The following is a 21,016-nucleotide window of genomic DNA, read 5'->3' as shown; positions in this document are numbered from 1 at the left end:
TAGCCTGTTCAGAGTTTCCTTTTTTAAGGCTGAATAATATTCCATTGTATGGTTATACACACTTGTTTATCCACTCATCTACTCATGCATGCTTATGCTGCTTCTATTTTTTGGCTGTTGTGAATAATGGTGCTGTGCACATGGGGGTGCAAATATCTGTTTGAGTCCCTGCTTGCAAAAAAATCCACACTCTTAGCAGCATGCAGGATCAGCTCTCATAAACCTCAGGGAAGATGTAAGGCAGTGTGGGAGAGCAGAGTGAGAAGCTGAAGGAGTTGGGGAGATGCACTGCAAGACAGGGCTGCACGCTGAGGAGGTACCCTGGGAGCCACCATGGGAGGAAGAGAACCTTTTGGAGAACAGGTGTGGGGCCTTCCGGGCATGCTCCATGTCAGAGCAACACCCCCTCCCACCCCCACTCCGGGGCCTTGGTGCTCTTGCAGTTGCCTACGTTCCTCTTCATTCCTGGGAAGTCCCATCTCCTCACAGTGGGCTGGCCAGAAGCCCATCCCAAGCGAAAGCCAGCTAACCAACAAGATCTGTTAGGAAGCAGAGAAGTGGGTATTGTCTCAGTGCCAAAAACAAACAGAGGCGAGACACCAACACCCCATCCCCAACCCAGGGGAAATGCACCTCACTATGCAACTCCCACCAGCTGTGCTCACTGAGCAATCTGAGACAGGGGAGCACTTACCTGGCAAGGCACAACTCCGGTAGATGAAAATATGCCAGTCCCGGCCAACACTGGCCTTTCTTTACTCCTTCACCCCTTCAGCCTAAACAAACAAAAACAGCCTGAATGTGTTAATAAGACTTACTAGCACCAAAGATCTGAGCAAACTAAACCAATGAAGCTATTACAAAGCAGGAAAACAGATTGTAAAGTCTCTAACTCGTTTCATTATTACTATTATTATTATTATTATTATTATATCAGCTTCAGGTGTACAAAACAATGCAATAGTTATGCTTTTCACCCCTCACAAAGTGACAACCCCTCTCCCCTAATCCACTGCTCCTACCCCCGATATCATACATAGCTATTACAATTCCATTGGCTCCACTCCCCACACTGTACTCCACATCTTGTGACTATATGTATATTAAATTATAGTTGACGTCTAACTCACTTTTACAGAGAGCTTTGAACCCAGACCCAACAGAGGTTATATGTTCTCATCAACCTCCTTCAGAGTGCTTGGGAGCACTGCTACTGTGCAGGGTGAGCAAGGACACTTCAGCACCTCTCACCAATCACACTCTCTTACCCGGTTGCAATAAAATTAGAAACAATAAGAAGACAATGTTAAAAATGCATTTTGGAAGCAAAATTAATTTCCACAATGAAAATTACAAAGTATTTGGAACTCAGTGACAATAGTATTTATATAAAAATGATGGAATTCAACAAAATTGGTGTTTAGAAGGAAATATATGAGGTCTGACAATTAAGTATGTGAACAAGTTGCAATGATGTTGCTAACCTTTTTTGATATCACAGGGATTATTCATTATGAATTTGTACCAACTGGACAAACAGTTAACCTGTTTAGAAACCAAGTTTACTATTTGGAAGTGCTGAAAAGGCTGCATGAAAAAGGCTATGTGAACTTTTCACCAACAATTCACGGCTCTTGCATCAGACAATGCAAGACAATCAAAAAAATCAAATTTATGACTTAAATAAATAAATATTGAAAAGAAGATAAAGTAAATATTGAAAAGAAGACATTTTGATGACATTCAGGACATCAAGGGTAATATGACAGCTCTGATGGCCATTCCAGAAAAAGAGTTCCAAAATTGCTTTGAAGGGTAGACTAGGCATTGGCATCGATGCATAGCTTCCCAAGGGGAGTACTTTGAAGGTAACAATAGTGATATTCAGCTATGACGTATGTAGCACTTTTTCTAGGGCGAGTTCATTAACATCATTGTCCTACCTCATGTGTGTGTGTGCGTGCATGTGTGTGTGTGTGTGTGTGTGTGTGTGTGTGTGTGTGTGTACATGTCACCAAAACGGCTTAACAGGAGGCAGGAAACCTGAAAAGAACAATACACATAGAACAAACTAAACAGGTAACCAAGGCATTAGAGGGGGTCCATCTGTCTCCAGAGACAGGGGATTGCTATTATGGATATTACTACAGCATAGAAGAAAATGAGAAACTCCCCAGTTCATTCTACAAGATTAACTGACTCTGGGTGGTGAACCCATAACGCAGTGTATAGATGATGTATTATAGAACTGTACACTTGAAACCTATGTAGTTTTGTTGACCATTTTCACCCCAATAAATTTTAATTTAAAAAAAGATTAACTAAACAAGGATCACACACACATGCGTGCACACGTGCGTGCGTGCACACGTGCATGCGCACACACACAGACACACACTGCAATGATATAAAAAAGACCTCCCATGACACTAATAATAGTTAAAAATAAAAAATTTCCAAACAAAATATCCTACTTGTATTTGTTTTTTAAAGACACTACATGGAGGAAAATAACAATGTATGACTCTCAGTGTCTACTAGAAAGAGAGCTATTTGGAAGATACACATCAAACAGATCAGCAATTAGTGTGGAGAGGAAAGTAAGATGAGAGGTTTGGGAGGGTGTTAAAGAGGAAACATCCTTTTTCACTACTATCTTGTTGGATTGTTTACACGCTGAATATATTCATATATTACTTCAAATAATTAAGTTAAATTAAATGTAAATCCGTCAATAAAAGTAAATAAATATAACCAATAATCAATAATATTAATTTCAAAAGTAACACTGATAATTACTAATTAAATATTTTTAAGCTAAAGAAAATTAAAAATTTAGAAAGCATGTGGAGAGATCTTTTATAGTAGGAAGATTTTTAAAATAGGTCATTTTTGTAATTAAAGAGGTAGGAATGACTCACCGAAACAAGACACAAAACCTCACAGCCATGAAGGAAAATACCAGATTTGATTGTGTGGACATTTAAAACCTCTGTGCAAAGAAAGGCACTGTGGGCTTATCAAAAAACAAGTGTTATACTGGGGAAAAATATTTATAAGGTTTATAAAGAGCCACAGGGTTTATATCCAGAATATATAAGGAGCTTTCACAAAATCAGTACGGTAAACAACCCAACAGAAACATTAACAAAGGATACGTACAAATCATAGAAGATATAAGAATGGCTAATAAACACTTGAAAATATGCTAAAGCCCACTAGTTACCTAATAAAAATGCAAATTTAAACAATAATGAAATATTTCTTTTGCCTACCAGACTGGCAAAAATTAAAAGCATTGAGCACATTCACCACTGGCAGGAACCGGGGAAATTCTGTTATTTTTCAGATATTTCCTCTTATCTATTGATCTTCTCCTCTCCTTTTGGCATTCTTATCAGACAAATGTGAATGCTTCTTCATCTCATGTCTGTCCCTCTTTAACTCTCCATCTCATTGGCCTCTTATTCCTCTCTTCTAGAACCCTCAACCTGATCCCCAGTCCATTTGTTCTTCTGCTCTTTAGCCTTCCTATCAAGTTCGTCATTTTGGCACTTATATTGTTCATACCCAATATCCCCAGCTGGTTCTTCTTCATAACTGCCTCACTAGCCTCAGATTTCCAATATCCTCCTGTGGATATTTATTATGCACATGTAAATACTGTTTCTGTCTTGTCTAGCTATCTGCTCTCTCTGGTGTTCAGTTTGTGGTCTTTCTCTCTAGGAGTATTCTCACGTGTCTTATTTTTCCTTATGGCCACTCAATTTCCCTGGGGAAGGTCAGCCACCGTACTAGCCAAGTATACTTGGGAGGAGGGGCAGGAAGGCTTATTCCCAGGCAACACCTTCCAGGAAGTTTAGGGAAGTTGGCCAGGGTGCTCCTGAGAGCAGTGTAGGGTGAGATACCAGGTTCAGCCATCCCTTTTTGCTCATCCCCACCGGCTGATCTGGCCCTCAGGAACTTCCTGTCCTTCTAGCCTGGGTGTTGCCTTTGTCCAGGGGATGCTACCCTACACTGTCATGGGGAGGTGTATAGGGAGGTGTCATGGGGCAGCCACCTAACCTGCTCAGATGTGGTATCCAGTCCAGGTAGGTTCTGGACTATGTTGGCATTGCCTGGACACCTGTGTCTGGAACAGGATCTCCTCACGAGAGTAGTCCTGGGCAGGCAGTGACCTGGGGTGGTGCCCGTAATTGAGAAGCTGCTCCAGCCTGACCCTGCATGGGCTAGAATATGCCTCCCATCCCAGACCCCACTGGGCTCTGCCTCCCCAGAATTTTTCATGGTTTTCATCTTAGGTCTGGGCTCCATCAATTACTTAACCCTTTTTGTGGCATCTCCAAGATATGCATTCACAGAATACAGCCAGCAGCCCATGTCAATTAATGATATTATTAGGAACCAAAAGCAAATTTTAAAACAAAAATCATACATTAGATGTTTTCATGAGTGAAGAAAATGGATGCATGCATACATTGCTGGTGGGAATACGAATTGCTATGCTCTTCCCAGGGTACAGACATTGTGTCTACATGTTCCAAATGCTTGAAAAATTGCCTGGGTGTTCCATAACAAGATGGTGTGGGCTCATCTGCCCCTCCTCCTTCCCTCTAAATATGACTAAATGCACTGGACACTGCATAAGAGACAATCACAACAGGACTCTATAAGGTAGAAAGAGGAAGGCAGACTGACTGGGACACATAGGACTACAGGGGTGACACTGCACTGAGTTCCTGGGTTTCCTTAGTCCATTTGGTCTGCTATAACAAAAATACTATAAACTGGGTGACTTAATCATCAGAAATTTCTTTCTTACAGTTCTGGAGGCTGGGAAGTTAAAGATCAAGGCACTGGCAGAAGGGGAGGAGAAGGGAGGGAAGAAAAAGGAAGGGAAGGGAAAGGAATGGACTAGGCAAAGAGCTCTTAGACTTGACACCAAAAGTACATCCATATAAGAAAAAACTGATAAGTTGGACTGCATCAAAATGAAAATTTTTTGCTCTGCATGGATTCTATTAAGATGATGAAAAAAAACAAATTATATGCTAGGGTAAAATATTTGCAAGTCACATACCTAACAAAGAACTTATGAGTAGAATATATTAAGAACTATCAGAACTCAACATTAAATAAACAAAATTAAAAATATACAAAAGATATGAAGAGAAATTTAACCACAGAGGATATATAGATGCCAAGTAAGCACATGAAAGGATGTCTGACATCATTAGCCATTAGGGAAGTGGAAATTAAAACCACAATAAGATAAGACTACATGTCTATTAAAATTGCTTTAAAAAATGATAACACCAAATGCTGATGAGGATGCAGAGAGCCAGAACATTCATACATTGCTGGTGAAAATGTAAAATGGTACAACCACTTTGAAAATATAGTTTGGCAGTTTCTTTTAAAGCTAAAAATGGACTTTCCATATGACCCAAAAATGAAACCTTGGGCTTCCATACTAGAGAAATGAAAACTTATTTTTAGACAGAATCTTTAACATGAATATTCATAGCAGCTTTATTTGTAACACCCCCAAATGGGAAACTTCTCAAATGTCCTTCAATGGTGAGTGGTTAAATTAGTTGTGGTACACTAATACTATGGAATACTACCCAGTATTTGTAAAGAACAAACCATTGATACATGTGACAACTTAGATGAACTCAAGGAAATTATGTTGAGTGAAATAAGCCAACTTTAAGAAGACACATACTATATAATTCTGCCTCTATAAAGTTGTGAAGTAATATAATTACAGAGATGGAAAACAGGCCAATGGCTGCTGGAGGTTAGGGATGGGATGAAGGGTGTGTGGCTAGATAGTGGTAGTATGAGAAAGCCTTGTGGGGATAGTACAGTTACATATTATGATCCGTGGTAGGTACACAAAGCTACATGTGTGATAATATTGCATAAAGCAACACATACATACACACAAATGAGTACATGAATAACTTGTAAAATCTGAGTTCTGTGGATTACACCAAGGTTGATTTCATGATTTTGATATAATATTATCGTTATGCCAGATGTTGGGGAAAGCATTGGGTAAAGCTGGGTAAAGGGCACTAGGAACCTCCCTGTATATTTTTTTCAAACTTCCTATAAATCTATAATTATTTCAAAATAAAAAGCACTTTAAAAAATGGCCTTGGGGTCTCCTTGTAGGAATTTATTTTAAGGGAAAAAAAGTGGGGAGGGGGAGGATTTTAGTTGAAGGAAAAATGGTAAGCACATTTCACTCTGTGTCTCCCACTGAAATGCAACTATAAAATCTAGATAGAATGCATAGAGAAGCTAGTTGAGGACTTTTAAAATCAAATAACATCAGGAGAATTTGGCAAGGAGACAATAATTCAAGTAAAACTGAGTTGGTGGTGAGTTTTACCATTTCTCTTCCCCACTATCTCACAGAGCTATCTTTAGGCAGCCTGAGCATGGAAGTGGACATCAGTGCAGAAGGAGAAAGCTTAGGAAAGCCTTCCAGTTCAGGCTGAGGAGCAGGAAAGTGTCTCCTAACACTCAGAGAGACTGCAAGATCCCCCCTCCCCTTTTTTTCTTTTCTCCATTTTTTCATGCCCCTGTCCTCTGCAGACCACAAACACTTCCTTTACTGATAGGCAGGGCTGTGGTCCAAGTAGGGTGGGCTTGGGGAGTTTTAAACCATTGTTTTCTTACTCTTTCTGTTCTTTTACTGTTTGACCCTAGATGTGGGCATAGTCCTGTCAAAGAAGCTACAGAGTGGAATAAACAAAGCCCCAGTTTCTTGGATGGAGGGTGAAAAAGAAAATCCTCAGAGAACTGGAAAGTGTCAGGGAAATCATAGGGTTGGAGGAGTTCAGGATATTGACCTCCAAATGTTGTTTATGAGCTCCTGGGCTTCCCCCTGAGCTGTGCATGCATACATCCAACACTGAACAGCATACTTTTGAGCATGGACCTAAGAGATAGATCAGCATCCAGATCCTACACAGACCACTGAGCAGAGACACCTGGGACTGACCCAAACAACACTGCCAGGGCTTTGTAAATGGAACTAACATTGTGACCACAACCCATTAGAAGGCTGGTTGTGACTTGCAGCTAAACAATACTTACAGGTATATGTACAGCATTAAATGCTTATATTAGACAAAATAATATCAAATTATTAACCTAAGCTTCAACCTTAAGACATTAGAAAAAAAAGAGCAGAATAAAATCATGGCATGTACAAGAAAGGAATAATAAAAAGCAGAATACAATGAAATTGAAAACAGCTAAAGAATAGAGAAAATCAATGAAACAAAAAGCTCATTCCTTGAAAAAAATCAATAAAATTACGTAATAAACCTCCAGCAAGACTGACAAAGAACAAAAGTAGAGAAGACACAAATTACAAATATCAAGAATGAAAGACCTCAAAGATAATAATAGTAAGAGAATCCTACAAATAATTCTATGCCTCTAAATGTGACAACTTAGATTAAATAAATTCCATTTTATAATCTATAAAAATTCACTCAAGATGAAACAGATAATCTGAATAGCCCCTGTAACTATTAAAGATATAAAGATATATTTAAAAATCTTCAAGCATTAGTGCATCAAATCGAGTAAAATATCAAAAGAACAATATACCACAACCAAGAGAGGTTTATCCCAGGAATGTAATGGTGGTTCAATATTTGAAAAAGAAATCAATGGACTCTATGTTAACAGTCTAAAAATGAAAAAAAAACACATTATATAAATTGACACCAAAATACCATTTGGCAAAATTCAACATCCATTCACAATAAAAATTCCCAGCTAACTAAGCATAGAAAGGAATTTTCTCAAACTAGAAAGAACATCTACAAAAAAGTTGAGAACAAGCCAAAGATGCCTATATTCACCATTCCAATTCCACCTTATACTGGAAGTCCTGGCCAGTGCAATACACCAAGAACAGGCAGACAGTTGGAAAGGAAGGTAGAAAAAAATGTGCCTTTTTGCAGACATGATGGCCTATGTATAAAATCTCAAGAAATCTGCCAAAAAAAAAAAGACCTAGAACTAATAAACGAGTCTAGTAAAGTTGCAGGATATAAGTTCAACACACAAAAAGCAATCATTTTTCTAAAAACTAGCAGTGAACAACTTGAAAACAAACTAAATAATCAGTATTATCTGCAATGGCTCCAAAAGTGTTAAAAAAATACAAACTTAGGCATAAATCTAACAAAACATGCACAGGATCTGTATGCTGAAAACTATAAAATGGTGATGGAAGAAATCAAAGAAGGCTTAAGTAAACGGAGAGATATGCCACGTTCATGGATCAAAAGACTTGCAGAATAGAGACATCAGTGCTCTCCAAATTGATCTATAGATTTAATGAAATCAAAATTACAGTGGGATTTTTTCGTAAATGTAGGCAAGCTTATTAAAATTTATATCAAAAGGGAAAGGCTGTAGAATACCTGTAACAATTTTTAAAAAAGAGAAATAAATTTAGGGGAATCACACTACCCAATTTTAAGCCTTAATATAAAGCTGCAGTAGTCCAGATTGTGTGGCAAAGGGATAGACACATTGATCAATGAAACGAAACAGAGAGCCCAGAAATAAGCCCTCACTAATATGCCCAACTGATTTTTGACAAGGATACAAAGGTATTTCAACAGAGAAAGAATTGTCTTTCAGTATTCCAACAAGTGGTATTAGAACAATTTGTTGTCTATAAGTTAAAAAAAAAAGAACTCCAACCTAAATCTTATACCTTATATAAAAGTTATTCAAAATAAAAATCATAAAGCTATAAAATTTTTAGAAGAAAACATAAGAGAAAATCTTCATGACCTGGAGTTTGGAAAAGAGTTCTTAAACATGACACCAAATGCATAATCCATAAAATTTTTTAAAATAACAAATTAGACTTGATAAATATTAAAAATCTTGCAGAAGACACTGTTAAGAGAATGAAAACACTGCAGTAGACTAGAAGAAAATATTTGCAAATCACATATCTGACAAAAGACTTACTCCAAAATATGAGTATATGCATATAAAGAACTCTCAAAATCATAATAAGAAAACAATTTAAATAAAAAGTAGGCAAAATGCTTAAACATAAACTTCACCAAAGAGGACACTGTATATGAAATGTAAGTAAGCACATGAAAAGATGCTCATATTATTGGTCATTAGGGAAGTGCAAATTAAAACCACAATGAGGTATTACTGTAAACCCACTAGAACAGTTAAAATAACAAGTGTATTTGATCCTTTGAACAACACAGGTTTTGAACTGCACAGGTTGGCTTATACGTGGATTTTTTTCAATAATTACTGTGTATGTATTTTCTTTATTTTTCTTAATATTTTCTTTTCTCTAAGTTACTTTATTGTAGGAATACAGCATATAATATATATAACATACAAAATATGTGTTAATCAACTGTTTGTGTTATTGGTAAGGCTATTAGTGGCTATGCTTTGGGGGAGTCAAAAGTTACAGACGGACTTTCTGCTAACCGCCTCACCCCGCATTATCTGCATAGCAGCACCAAGTGCTGATGAAGCAGCAGCATACTGGAACCCTCCTTCATTGCTGGGAGGATGCAAAATGTACAGCCACTCTGGGAATGTCTGACAATTCTACGAAACCACGTGATTCCACAGTCCTGCTCCTGGGTATTCACCCTGGAGTAATAAAACTTATGTTCACACAGAAATCCCTCTACAAATGTTTATAGCAGCTACATTCATAATTGACCAAAGCTGCAAACGACCACAATGTCCTTCCATTGACAAATGGATAACTAACTGTGGTCTCTCTGTACATTTGGGTACTATTTAGTAATCGAAAGAAACATACCGTTCATACACAGAACAATTGGGATGAATCTCAAAGGCATGATGCTTAGTGAAATGAGCCAATTGCAAAAGATCACCTACCACATGGTTCCACTTCCGTGATATTCTCAGAATGACAAAGCTGTGATGATGAAAAACAGATCAGTAGTCAGCAGGGGTTGGGGGAGGGCTGGGCCACAGTATGAAGGAGTGCTTTAGAGGGAGGGGCCTCCTGAGTATTCTGACTGCTGGCGGTTACATGAATCTATTCACAGACCTATATACTGCTTTCAAATGAGACTAGAGGGGAAATACAAAATGTAAAAACCTGTTCTGTACCAGTTACTTTGCATGTAGTCTCATCAAATCCTCACAAACTGCAAGAAGGGTTTATTATCTCCATCTTACAGACAAGAAGCTTGAACCTCAGAGATTCTTGGGCACTTGCTCAGTCACATCCTAATGAGTGGCAGATCCTGGAGCCCTCTACCCAGACCCTCCCTGCATCTCAGCACTGATAGTCAAGCGTGCATGTTACTAGGTACTCTTAAGACATTGGAAAGACATGCTTCCCTCTTTGTGGATGTCATGTCCGTGGCTGGCTTTGTGCACACCCTTGCTTAGCTGAACCTCCTCAGCTTTCAGTCAAGTGGACCTGAGCAGGATCACCTGGGCACTGGTCTGCGTACATGGCTTGGATTTGATCTTTGAGGTGTGTGAAGATACTGAACTAATGGAAACAATGCTGAACTGAGAACAACCAGAGTTCAATCTTGACCCCTCCCTAGATAATTCTGCCCATTCCAGACAGGTGTTGATGCCTGTCAGGAGAGCATTTTAAGCCCAGATAGTGTATCAACCTGAGCTTCAAACAGTATTTCTAACTCTCCTCAGGTGTCTCCATGTGGCCACCTCACAGGTACTATGCCCTAAAATTGAGCTCATCACTCTACTTAGCACACCAGCCAGCTCAGTCCCCACTGCAGGTCAGACACCTGGGCATCCTGGGTTGTCCCTGAAAACCCCTGTTGGACAGTGCCTTGCCTCCAGTTGAGGGAACCCGCACTTCTGGGAGTTGGAAGAAGATACGCGCTCCGGAGCCACAGGCAGCGACATGCTTCATATAGCGACTCTCAAGGCACCACCGGCCTGGTACAAATGGCCGGGTTTTATATAGCATGAGAACAAAGGCGGCACATTGCCAAAGGTGTTTACATAAGATACATAACATAAACATACTGTAAGGTGGATGGCGCCTGCACTGCATTCCGCCTGCATCTGGCGGGTCGCTGCACTGCCTCAGGGCGGCCAGATGAGGGAGCCTGACCGACTTTTTCGTCCCTACACTCCACCCCTTAAGGGTTCCTCACCAGCTAGTATGCCCAGTGGGACTGGGGTCCTCGCCCCAAGTATCCATCGTGCGAGCAGGACTGAGCCCTGTACCCAAAGCCCGCAGCAACAATACAAGGAACAACAAAACACCACTAGGAGATATGCTATTCCTCCCGCAAGGGCAACAACCCATCTCCAGGGGAAGGACAGATGAGCCCACCACTCTTGTAGGGGTCTCCTGTCAGGCGTTGAATGCCATCAATCTCTGTGGCTAAGGCAGACAGCGCCTGGATTACACTCTTCTCATTGTCAGCAATATACACACAGCATTCTGTATGCACAACAGCACAGGTGCCTCCTTGGGCAGCAGTTAAAATATCCAAAGCCATTCTGTCCTGGAGGACTACTTTCCTCATCTGGTCTACTTTCTCTGCTAGGAGGCCTAGGGCCGGGTGGGTCTGGTTGAGGGCCCAGGTGGTGTGCTCAGCAAGACCAGTCACCTGCAGTTCCACTACAATGGAACTGGCTTGGGGGCTCACAATAGCCAGTGGATAAAACCACAAAGGTGTCCTCTTGACGCGGTGGTGCTTGGCTCTAAACAACTCCCAATTCTGGGGCCGACTCTCTAGTGTGGGTCGTATGCTAGCTGGGAGGTACAGCCTCCCCCATGTACAACTCCCTGTCCACTTGGCAGGGAGGTAGGGCCATCCATACAGGCCACAAACCCACAAACTCCCCTTTTGGGACAAAAGTGGTAGGGGCTAACCCCTGTTGCTTTTGGCCATTCCACCACACCTGACCTTCAGGCACTCGGGTTATGTTCTGGCAAAGGGCTGCAGGCACCCAGCCCACATCTCTGTCGCTGGTCTGTCGTTCCAAACACACAGGAATGAGCTGGGTGAGCTCCACACTCTCACTCATGAGCCACCCCCATCCATCCCAGATTGCGTGGCTCAGCCACTGCTTGGTGTGGTTTCTCTGCGCCCTCATGCATGAGAGAACGTATTGCCAGGTTGCATCCCAGGCCTCGTACCAGGGGTTCCATCCTCGCAACCAAGTCCAGTCCTCTGCAGTAGCCGGATGGATGCACCACAGCAGCCCCACAGCGGTGCTGACCGGAAACTCTGTGCACACACAGCAGTCAAAGACGTTGGCCATACCGGCATAGGTGTGGACCCAGTCCATTATTGTGTTAACCCATAGGCACCTAAGGGTGGAAAGAAACAGTAGTCATAGGAACTAGCAATGGCAAATCTCTCCCATCAGGGATACAGGCTAGCTTTTTATCTCAAGAGAGGAGTGTCACCGCCATTGGCAATTTCCCAGGTTTGTGGTTCCACACTTTTACAGCATCACTTGGGGACCCTTGCATGGTTTCAACATGCAACAGGACAGGAGACCCCATAATAGGCCACATGGAAAGTACAAAGGTTTCTCTCAAAATCGTCCCCACATCGGGACCTCCATACACTACTTGTGGTGGCCACTTGGCCACTACTCCTGGCGTCACTTGCAACTCATGGGTTAACCCAGCCCCTCATGGGGCCACCAAGCCCAGCCAATGACAGTGGGAGCTTTTGACTCACCAGGGCCAAGTCCATTGCTGTTGTTCTCCTGCTTTCAAGCATGTAGGCGCTGGCAGCAGAATATTCCCACTTCTGACGTATGCTGGCTTCAACAGGACCTCACTTGTATTAACCTGCAACTGTACAGGAGCAGCTGTGCCATGCAGCAAAGCCTCCACTGGTGAGGGCCCTCCCCTCCGAGGCTTCTCATTCAAGGTTCTCAAAACCTCCCATAAGTGCGAAGCCCAGTCGTGCATCATAAGCGGGTGTCTCAACACCTGAAGGCCTTGCTTCAAAAGGCTGTTGCAGCGTTCAATTGTACCAGCTGCGTGTGGGTTGTACAGGGTGTGGAACAACCACTGTATGTCCATCCTGGCAGCCCAGCACTGCACTTCTTGTCCCGTAAAGTGAGTGCCTCTGTCACTCTGAATAACTTGGGGGCACCCGTAGAGGGCACAGAGCCACGTAAGAGAGGCCACAGTATGCTGTTGATCTGCTGCCAGACACAGCCAAGCAAACAACAACCCGTAGCCATATCAATGGCTGTGAAAGCATAAGTAGCGTTGCTAGCTCTTGGCAAGGAGCCTATGTAATCAACTTGCCAGTGTGTGAGGGGCACTCTCCCTCGTGTGAGCTGCTGTGTTTCCCAGAGGAGCTTTCTCCACTGGGGCTCGTCTTGAGCACAAATGACACAGTCGTGGCAGGCATCTGCTATCTCTTGCCACTTCAAAGGCAGGCCCCATTGTTTGCTCACTTGTCACATGGCTCTTGTACCAGCGTGTTGCAATATCCTATGCAACCAGTGGGCCACATCAGTGGCGGGGGCCCGCCATCAGACCGGCACTAAGGCATCTGTGTCATCATTGCCTGGGGACATTAGGGGCAAGTGCCCTGTAACATGCATAAGAGTCACCTCCTTTCCTTGCCCTAAGTCCCAGAGGTCTTGCCATATGGCCTGACCCCACAACGGACAGTGTCCTACTAACCAATTCTGGTGCTTCCATGTGGGGAGCCACAACATTAGGTTCCAGAACACGGCCCAACTGTCTGTACAAATGACTAGGGGCCCTGGTTCATGGCTGAATACCATCCATACAGCCATGAGCTCAGCCCATTGGCTACTCTGGCCCACCCCAGTATCAAACCAAATGGTATCTGTCTTAGGCTGGACTCCAATGGCCGTCCACACGGGTCCCTCTGCAGGAGCCATCAGTATACCAGTCATCTTCAGGTACTGAGGGCCATCCCTTGTAGGGCGAAGGCTCCAACCCTCCCCTGTGGGCAGAGTGCTTGGTGCGGCCTGAGCTACAAGCTCCACAGGCCCTAAGACTTGCTGCAACTCTGCACCCAAAGGACTTGAATTGAGGGTGCTATATTGCTCCAGGTAAGCACCCCACTTGGAGATGGTGGTGGTCTGTGCCACCCCTGTTTTGGGTCCCTGGGTCCATGTCCGTACCCAACCTTGGATGGGATATGCAGTATTCACCAACACCTTTGCTGTACCTGTGATGGCTTCTGTAGCTACCAAAGCTGCATACACAGCAGCCAACTGCTTCCCTATCAGGGAGTAGCAGACTTCTGCTCCTTTCCATAAGTGGGACCAGACCCTACTGGCAACTAGAGACATTCCTGCCGTTGTCAGAGGCCCCAACCATACCCCTCTTGGGTCACATGAACATCAAGGCGACTAGGGTCTACCACTTGTAGAGCTTGTGCCTGCTGCACTGCCCGTTTTGTAGCAACAAATGCTTGCTCTGTGGCCTCAGTCCAGTCCCACGAGGCTCCTTCTCTCACCATGGAGTACAAGGGCCTTGCCACTTGTGCTAAGTGGGGCACAAACACCCGCCAGTATCCCAACAAACCCAGATAAGCTTGCAGCTGGGACTTTGGCTGGTTTGGGAAAGGCCTATATTTTGTCAACAATGGCTTCAGGTATAACCTTTGTCTTACTCAAACAAACAACACCCAAAAATTTGACAGACAAGTCAGGGCCCTGGACCTTTTCCTCATTTCACTGCCCAGCCACGTGACTTCAGGTGGCGAAGATGAGAGGGAGCTGCTTGCTCTAAATCTGAAAGAGAATCAGAGGTTAATAACACATCGTCAACATAATGAAACAGGGCCACAGGGGGTGGGTGCTCCCATCGAGCTAAATCTTGGGCTACAAACCCATGGCACACAGTGGAGCTATGCAAATAGCCCTGTGGGAGGACCAAAAATGTCCACTGACATCCATTCCACATGAACGCAAACTGCTCTTGGCTCTCAGGCGCAATGTCAATGGAGAAGGCATTTGCCAAGTCTATTACACAGCGGAAAGTGCCCAGGCAAACAGCCAGCCAGTCCATCACATTATGGATCTAGGGCACAGCAGCATGCCAAGGTTCAGTTCTCTATAGTCCACAGTCATTCTCCACGTCCCATTTGGCTTCTTCACTGGCCAGACTGGGGAATTAAATGGACTGCATTGGCCTCATGATATGTGTCTTCTCCAATTCTAACACTGTCCAGCCTATCTTCTCATGCCCCCCTGGCAGGCAATACTGTCACACTGTCACCACTCTTGGGGCTGTGGCAACACTTGAGGAGGATGGTGAGCATGCCCACGCAGCACCGCTTTGACCACTCGAATTTGGAGTCGGAACACTCCGATGGGAAGTCTGCAAACTGCGGCTGTACAACACGTCCACCCACCCCTAGAATATACTCAGGTACAGGGGAGACATACACTGTAGGGGGTGGGGGTGGTTAGGGAGGCAGTTAGCCAATGCCCAGTGGCGAGGAAACAGCTTTCACCTTCACAGTCCTTCCCCCTTTTCCGTCAATATGGACCACAGGTCCAGAGGACAGTTCTGGGTTCCCACAAAGCAGACTGCAATCTGCGCTGGTATCAACCAGGGCCAGTACTCTTTGCGCATTGGCAGACCAGTGTATAGACAGTTTCACATGGGGCCTCCAGTCCCTGCTCATCACCTCCGACCCGGTACCTTGGCCTCCTCCCTAGTCAAAAGGGAAGGAGCCGGTCTCAGGAGAGCGCATGAACTCTTGCAGGACCACAGGCCGTCCCTTCCCGGGCTTCCCGGGCTTCCCCTTGGGACTCCGTGGAAATTGCTGCCCCAGGTACAACTGCTTTCCACAACTCCAGCAAAACAGCATTGGGTTGCCGGTCTATTTTCTCCTGACCGACCCCTGCCGCTATGAGGTCGTTCCACATTTGCATGCGCATCACTTTTTGGGGCCCTCAAACTCACCCATGCACTTCCACCTTGGGCTTTGTGGTTGTTCTCTTACGGACATCATGTCCTAATTTGCCCTGCCTCCAGCTCTCCACATCTCCCAAGGTTGCCATGGCAGTAGTTACTTCATGAATCCCCCGCCCCACCTAGGGTGGAAGAATTGCAACCAAGGAACCGAAAGCATTCGCAGGGTGGGGTGGGGGTGGGGGCAGTATCCAGGACCAGATCCCTCATGCTGGCCGTAAACCGCTCATCGTCCGGCTCCCGTGTATTGGGATCAAATATGACATGTCTCATGCCCAGCTCAGGAACAATCGGCACAAGTTCAGTATATGACTGCCACTTACTGATGTTTTCAGGAAACTTGCCCGTTATCAGTCCACACTGTGCACACTGCAGCAATGAGCCCCTCCATCAGGGAGTGATTGCCCTGACCTTGGGCAAATCGGTGGCTGTTCTGCAGCCGCTGCCGCAGGGATGGGTGCACCATTATAAAGGCCAGCTTCTCTATTTTGTCTGCCAAGCAAATAATGCTGTCTGCTCCCTCATCCCACAAACGCAACCACGCCGGAATCGGCTCTCAGGGACGCTGCCGACATTGCTTCCCCAATTCCCGCAGCTCAGTTGGGGTGTAGGGAGTGCACGTTGTGAACTCAGTCATCATGGGGTGGCCAGCAGCCACTCCCCACTCGTCCCCCACCCAGCGGCTGTTCGTGCTTCACCTTCTGGTGCACAATGGGTCGGGCTTGGGGATGAGGAGTGGCTTCGCTCTCACCCGCATCTCCAGCCAAGGACTCTGGAGGGGGTTCCGCTTCAACCCCCAGGCCACTGCTGCTCCTCTTCAAGCTGGCAAACCCGCGTCTCTAGCGCTTCCTCCCAGGACTGCACGTCCCTAACTCGCTGTTTCGATGTGCGCCTCTGCCTCCATGGAACGCGTGACACTGCCAGAAATATCCAGCCCACTCGGCTGGCTGGCGCTCTCACCTCTTCCAGCAACTGCTCGCCCACAGCTTGTAGCTACACTGACCGGAGAACTGTCCACGCCTTCCTACCCCTCCATGGGGGCCCAACTCGTGAGAACAGCGGCCACCGGGTGCCACATGCTGTGTGGTGGCCATGAGTCCTCCTGCCCAGGGGCGGACAACGCCCTTACCTGACTGGGACTACTGGGGATACCCTGCTCGCTGCGCCAAGTGTCCGGGAGTGCCTTGCTTCCGGTTGAGGGTACCAGCGCTTCTGGGAGTTGGAAGATACATGGAGCCATAGGAAGCGACATGCTTTATTCAGGAAGCGACATGCTTCATACAGTGACTCTCTAGGCACCACTGGCCTGGTACAAATGGCCGGGTTTTATACAGCATGAGAACAAAGGCGGCACATTGCCAACGTGCTTACATAAGGCACAGAAACATAAACTGTAAGGTAGACGGCGCCTGCGCAGCATTCCAATACCTGCATCCGGCGGGTCGCTGCACTGCTGCAGGGCAGCCAGGTAAGGGAGCCTGACCAACTTTTTTGTTCCTACAACCTCCGACGTTGGGGAGTGTGACGGTCCCAGTGTCAAGTTCCCAGGACTCTGGGAGCTGGAAGAAGACGCTTGGAGCCGAGGGCAGAGTAGACGTGCTTTATTCACTGGCTCTCTAGGTACCACCACGCCTTGTACAAATGGCCGGGTTTTATACTGTGCGAGAACAAAAGTGGTGCACAGCCAAAGTGCTTACATAAGGCACATAAACAGTGACATCCTCAAAGATGGACGGCACCTGTGCAACACTCCATCTTCCATACCTGGTGGGCCGCTACGGCAGTTCCACCGAATGGCCAGGTGAGGGAGCCCTGACCGACTCTATCTTCCCTACACCTGGTTCCTCACAAGCCCTGGACACAGGATAGCTGATACCTCTGGTGTTAACTCCTCAAGCCCCAGCACCCACCAATTCTCCCTTCAGCACTCACCAGCCTCCTTCTAGGACTTATCCCTGAGCTCCCTCCAATTATTTTTACATTGATTATGTGTTGCAATATTTTAGATATATTGGCCTAAAAATAAAAATATTAAAATTCATTTCACCTGTTGCCTTTTCTGTTTTGTTAATGTGGTAGCACTGTACTTCTGTTCGGGGGCACGCAGAGGGCATCGTTTAGAGGGCAAAGTCTGGTTATGCAGGCCCTCGGGCTGGGGCTCTGGCTGCGTCCCTCAGCAGAAGGTGGCATCAGCCCTTTGCACTGGGCCCATCTTCTGTTCTCTCTCTCCAGTCAGGATTCCACAGGAGGGAAATGAAACGGAAGACGTTGATGAAATAGCTCCACTTAGGTAACAACTTCCCTACTAAGGTCTTATCATGTTAACTTTGCCAGAACTTACGGTTTTTAAAGCACATTATCACACTCAAGCCCTCTGCCCTTACGACTGGCAAGCCATCGACTGCATCTAAGGTCTTAGGCAAGTGAAGTGTGTTCAGAGTGGCACAGGGAGGCGTCAGAACACTTGGCAGCAGCTCCCGTCTTCCTGCGCACTTACTGCTGGGCCACAGAATCTTGGCAGGGATGGAAAAATCGAAGCACTGTCACAGAGAAGGCATTTCTTCATCCCTGTTTGTTGCACATCTATGAGATACCCAACACCAGTGTTAGGTTCTGGGTACATGGTGGTGAGCAGCGTGAGGGCTACCACAGGAGGGGGCTCAGGGCAGTGGTTCCCAGAAATTTGGATCTCAGCATCTTTACACTCTTAAAAATAAGGACCTCGGAGACTAGATGGGTTATATCTATCAATTCTTACTATGCAAGAAATTAGAGATAAGAAAAATTTTAAGTATTTTCTATTAACTTGTTTTAACTAAAGTGGCCTGTTATATGGAAACATAAATAGCATTTTCTTGTGAAGAATATTTTCCAAAGCAAAAGCAATTTGTACAAAAGTAGCACCGTATTACATTTTCCAAGTCTCTTTAAGTCTGGCTATTGGAAGGAGCTGGACTCTCCCATCTGCAGTCAGCTGTTGCATCATTGCATGTCACGTGGCCTCTAGGCAACCTGGCTGTGCACTCTACCATACACCCTCCTCTAAAATTTTCTTCAAAGCTGAGGTTTCAAGTTACAATTTTTCCCCTTTCTGGAAGACTCATCATCAAGGAAGAATAAGTAATTATCCACAATCTTCAAGCATTCACTCCTAATGAACACTACTACTAAGCCAAAATTAACAGGAAAATATTTAATGATACTTTTATAGCACAAAAAATTACACTGAGACAGGTAAGAAATGTGAATCTACAAAACCATAAATTATGTCGCTTTCAATCCTGGCATAACCTAGATGCTCCAAATGGACAGGTGTCCTATCAGCACATTTCTACTCTTAAAGACGCAGTCTGGGCAGCACATCCAGCAGTCTTCATGGGCTCCAGTCTGCTGACCTGTCCTTCACAAGCACTATCATGCAGGAAGCCGCCCTCTCTGCAGATCCCAGTGAATCTTTGTGTCTGCAGCTCACTTCAATTGCTCCTCAGGTCCCTTCAGGCTGGACTTCTGATTTCTCCTTTCTCTCTGACCCTGAATTCGGAAGAGCTTCTTCCTGAGGTCCTTCTGTCGCTTCAACTTCTCCTCTTCCTCCTTCTGCTTCAGCCTGAAGTGCTCTCTGTTGTGCAGGTGCTGCTGCTCCTTGGCCTTCCTCACCTTGTGCCCATGCACGGTGCTCAGCGCGTCCAGCAGTGCGAGGACCTGAGGGGACAGGACCAGTGAGCACCTGTGTTCTCACAGTTACAGCAGTCTTGCCTGCCAAGTGCCAGGGGCCCTAACGCCTCAGCAGACTGCAAAACCAGGATCAATTCATGATCGAAATGAACATTAACCTAGTGAAAATTTATTGTGAACTACAAAATCATTAATTTGCATGGAGAAATTAAGTAGGAGCCCATTTACTAGGCAAAATCCTTAAATATCAGCCCTCACCACAAAACTGCCTGGACCTTGTGCATAGCTGCTCAGGACAGAGGGACCCGCCAGCTCGGTGCCTGCTGATCCCCAGTCACATACACAAGGCAGAGTGGGACTAAACGTGAGGAGGGAAATGGGTGGACTCTGGTCTTTCCCCTAACTTCCAGTTCCAGTGCCCTGACTAATTCTGGCCCTTATCCTTTCCTGATGAAGACTGAGAAGACAGTAGAAACGCCAAAGGTGCTGCTGAAAGCACTATTTTCACATCTGAATGCAGTTCAGGAAGCTGCCACTGACGTACCTTCCTTTCGTGAGGCTCCCGCACAACGGCTGGCCGCAGCCTGTCCTTCGGCACCTTGCCTGCCTTTGCCTGGGTCTTGGGCTTGTTCCTAAAGGGCAGAGCCTTCTGCAGGGCTTTCGGAATGTGCAGTGAATTAAAGTGCTTCCTTTGCCTCACAATCGGCTGAAACAAGACAAAACAAAGACTGTGACATACTTCAATTATGATCTATGTGCATTTAAATCTTGCATGAGGGCCGGCCGAGTGGTTCAACTGGTTAAGATCTCGCTCAAGAGTTTGAGCTCTGGGCAACAGCAGTTCGATGCCAGGCCCGAGCTGAGCTGCCGCTGAATTGCCAATAGGTAACAGGATGGCTCAGCTAAATAAATAAATAAATCTTGCATGAAATCTACTCGATGGATTGGCTTTTCCACAAGATCAGTAACAGCAGAATCTGCTGACCATCAGAAATAAGGATTCAGTCACTTATCAAACACAGATTGCCTCAAGTGACATGCCCAGCTCCAGGCAAAACAGAGAAATACAAAGAATATATTTACAATTCTGCTGGGAGCCGCTGGATGATTGGGGCACTCTTAGACTTTTAAAAGAATTGAGTTTGGAAATGACCAGCTTAATCTAAATGGGCTAATTATCATTTAATATCTCAATGCTATTTGGTTAATTAAAATATAGTCTACAGAAGTCAGAATTGGCCTTTTTTGTGCTGAGCCTGAGGTCTGCAGTAAGGGTTAAGCCTGGCAGCTGACAAGCTGACAGGCTCTCAGGCCCGGGTGAGCAGTGTGGGAAGGTTGCTAGATAGATCTCAT

General features: G+C 45.0%; 2 protein-coding genes across 2 annotated transcripts in view; both read right to left on the bottom strand.

Annotated features, from left to right (window-relative positions):
* Positions 1-12: 12 nt before the first annotated feature.
* On the bottom strand, positions 13-17,487 carry LOC109395549 (uncharacterized). The gene is made up of 5 exons (XM_019666615.1): positions 12,753-17,487; positions 9,937-12,373; positions 1,131-1,263; positions 695-776; positions 13-539 (listed from the first exon to the last, which is right to left on the bottom strand). Exons 1-2 carry the CDS (start codon positions 13,100-13,102, stop codon positions 11,809-11,811), a joined length of 915 nt encoding a protein of 304 aa, XP_019522160.1. The 5' UTR covers positions 13,103-17,487; the 3' UTR covers positions 13-539; positions 695-776; positions 1,131-1,263; positions 9,937-11,808.
* A 1,682-nt stretch (positions 17,488-19,169) lies between these two features.
* The window catches only part of BMS1 (BMS1 ribosome biogenesis factor), a 52,026-nt gene continuing 50,179 nt past the window's right edge, over positions 19,170-21,016 (bottom strand). Inside the window, exons 22-23 of the mRNA XM_019666614.1 lie at positions 20,208-20,369; positions 19,170-19,690 (exon numbers count right to left, since the gene is read on the bottom strand). Coding sequence (XP_019522159.1) covers positions 19,460-19,690; positions 20,208-20,369 — 393 coding nt within the window. The 3' untranslated portion in view covers positions 19,170-19,459. The remainder of the gene's footprint in view (positions 19,691-20,207; positions 20,370-21,016) is intronic.

The sequence above is a fragment of the Hipposideros armiger genome, unplaced genomic scaffold (assembly GCF_001890085.2).
Source record: "Hipposideros armiger isolate ML-2016 unplaced genomic scaffold, ASM189008v1 scaffold_476, whole genome shotgun sequence".
In the NCBI taxonomy this organism is placed as follows: Eukaryota; Metazoa; Chordata; class Mammalia; order Chiroptera; family Hipposideridae; genus Hipposideros; species Hipposideros armiger.
Note: the sequence above shows the minus strand (reverse complement) of the source record. Positions and strands in the feature narration are given on the sequence as shown.

What these genes read in the sequence shown, in the direction of transcription:
- LOC109395549 (XM_019666615.1), bottom strand. Translation starts at nt 13,102, where the DNA reads ATGGACATACAGTGGTTGTTCCACACCCTGTACAACCCACACGCAGCT. An exon ending in CAGCAATGGACTTGGCCCTG is followed by an intron (nt 12,374 to 12,752) that starts GTGAGTCAAAAG and finishes TTCCACCCTTAG; the next exon opens with GTGCCTATGGGTTAACACAA.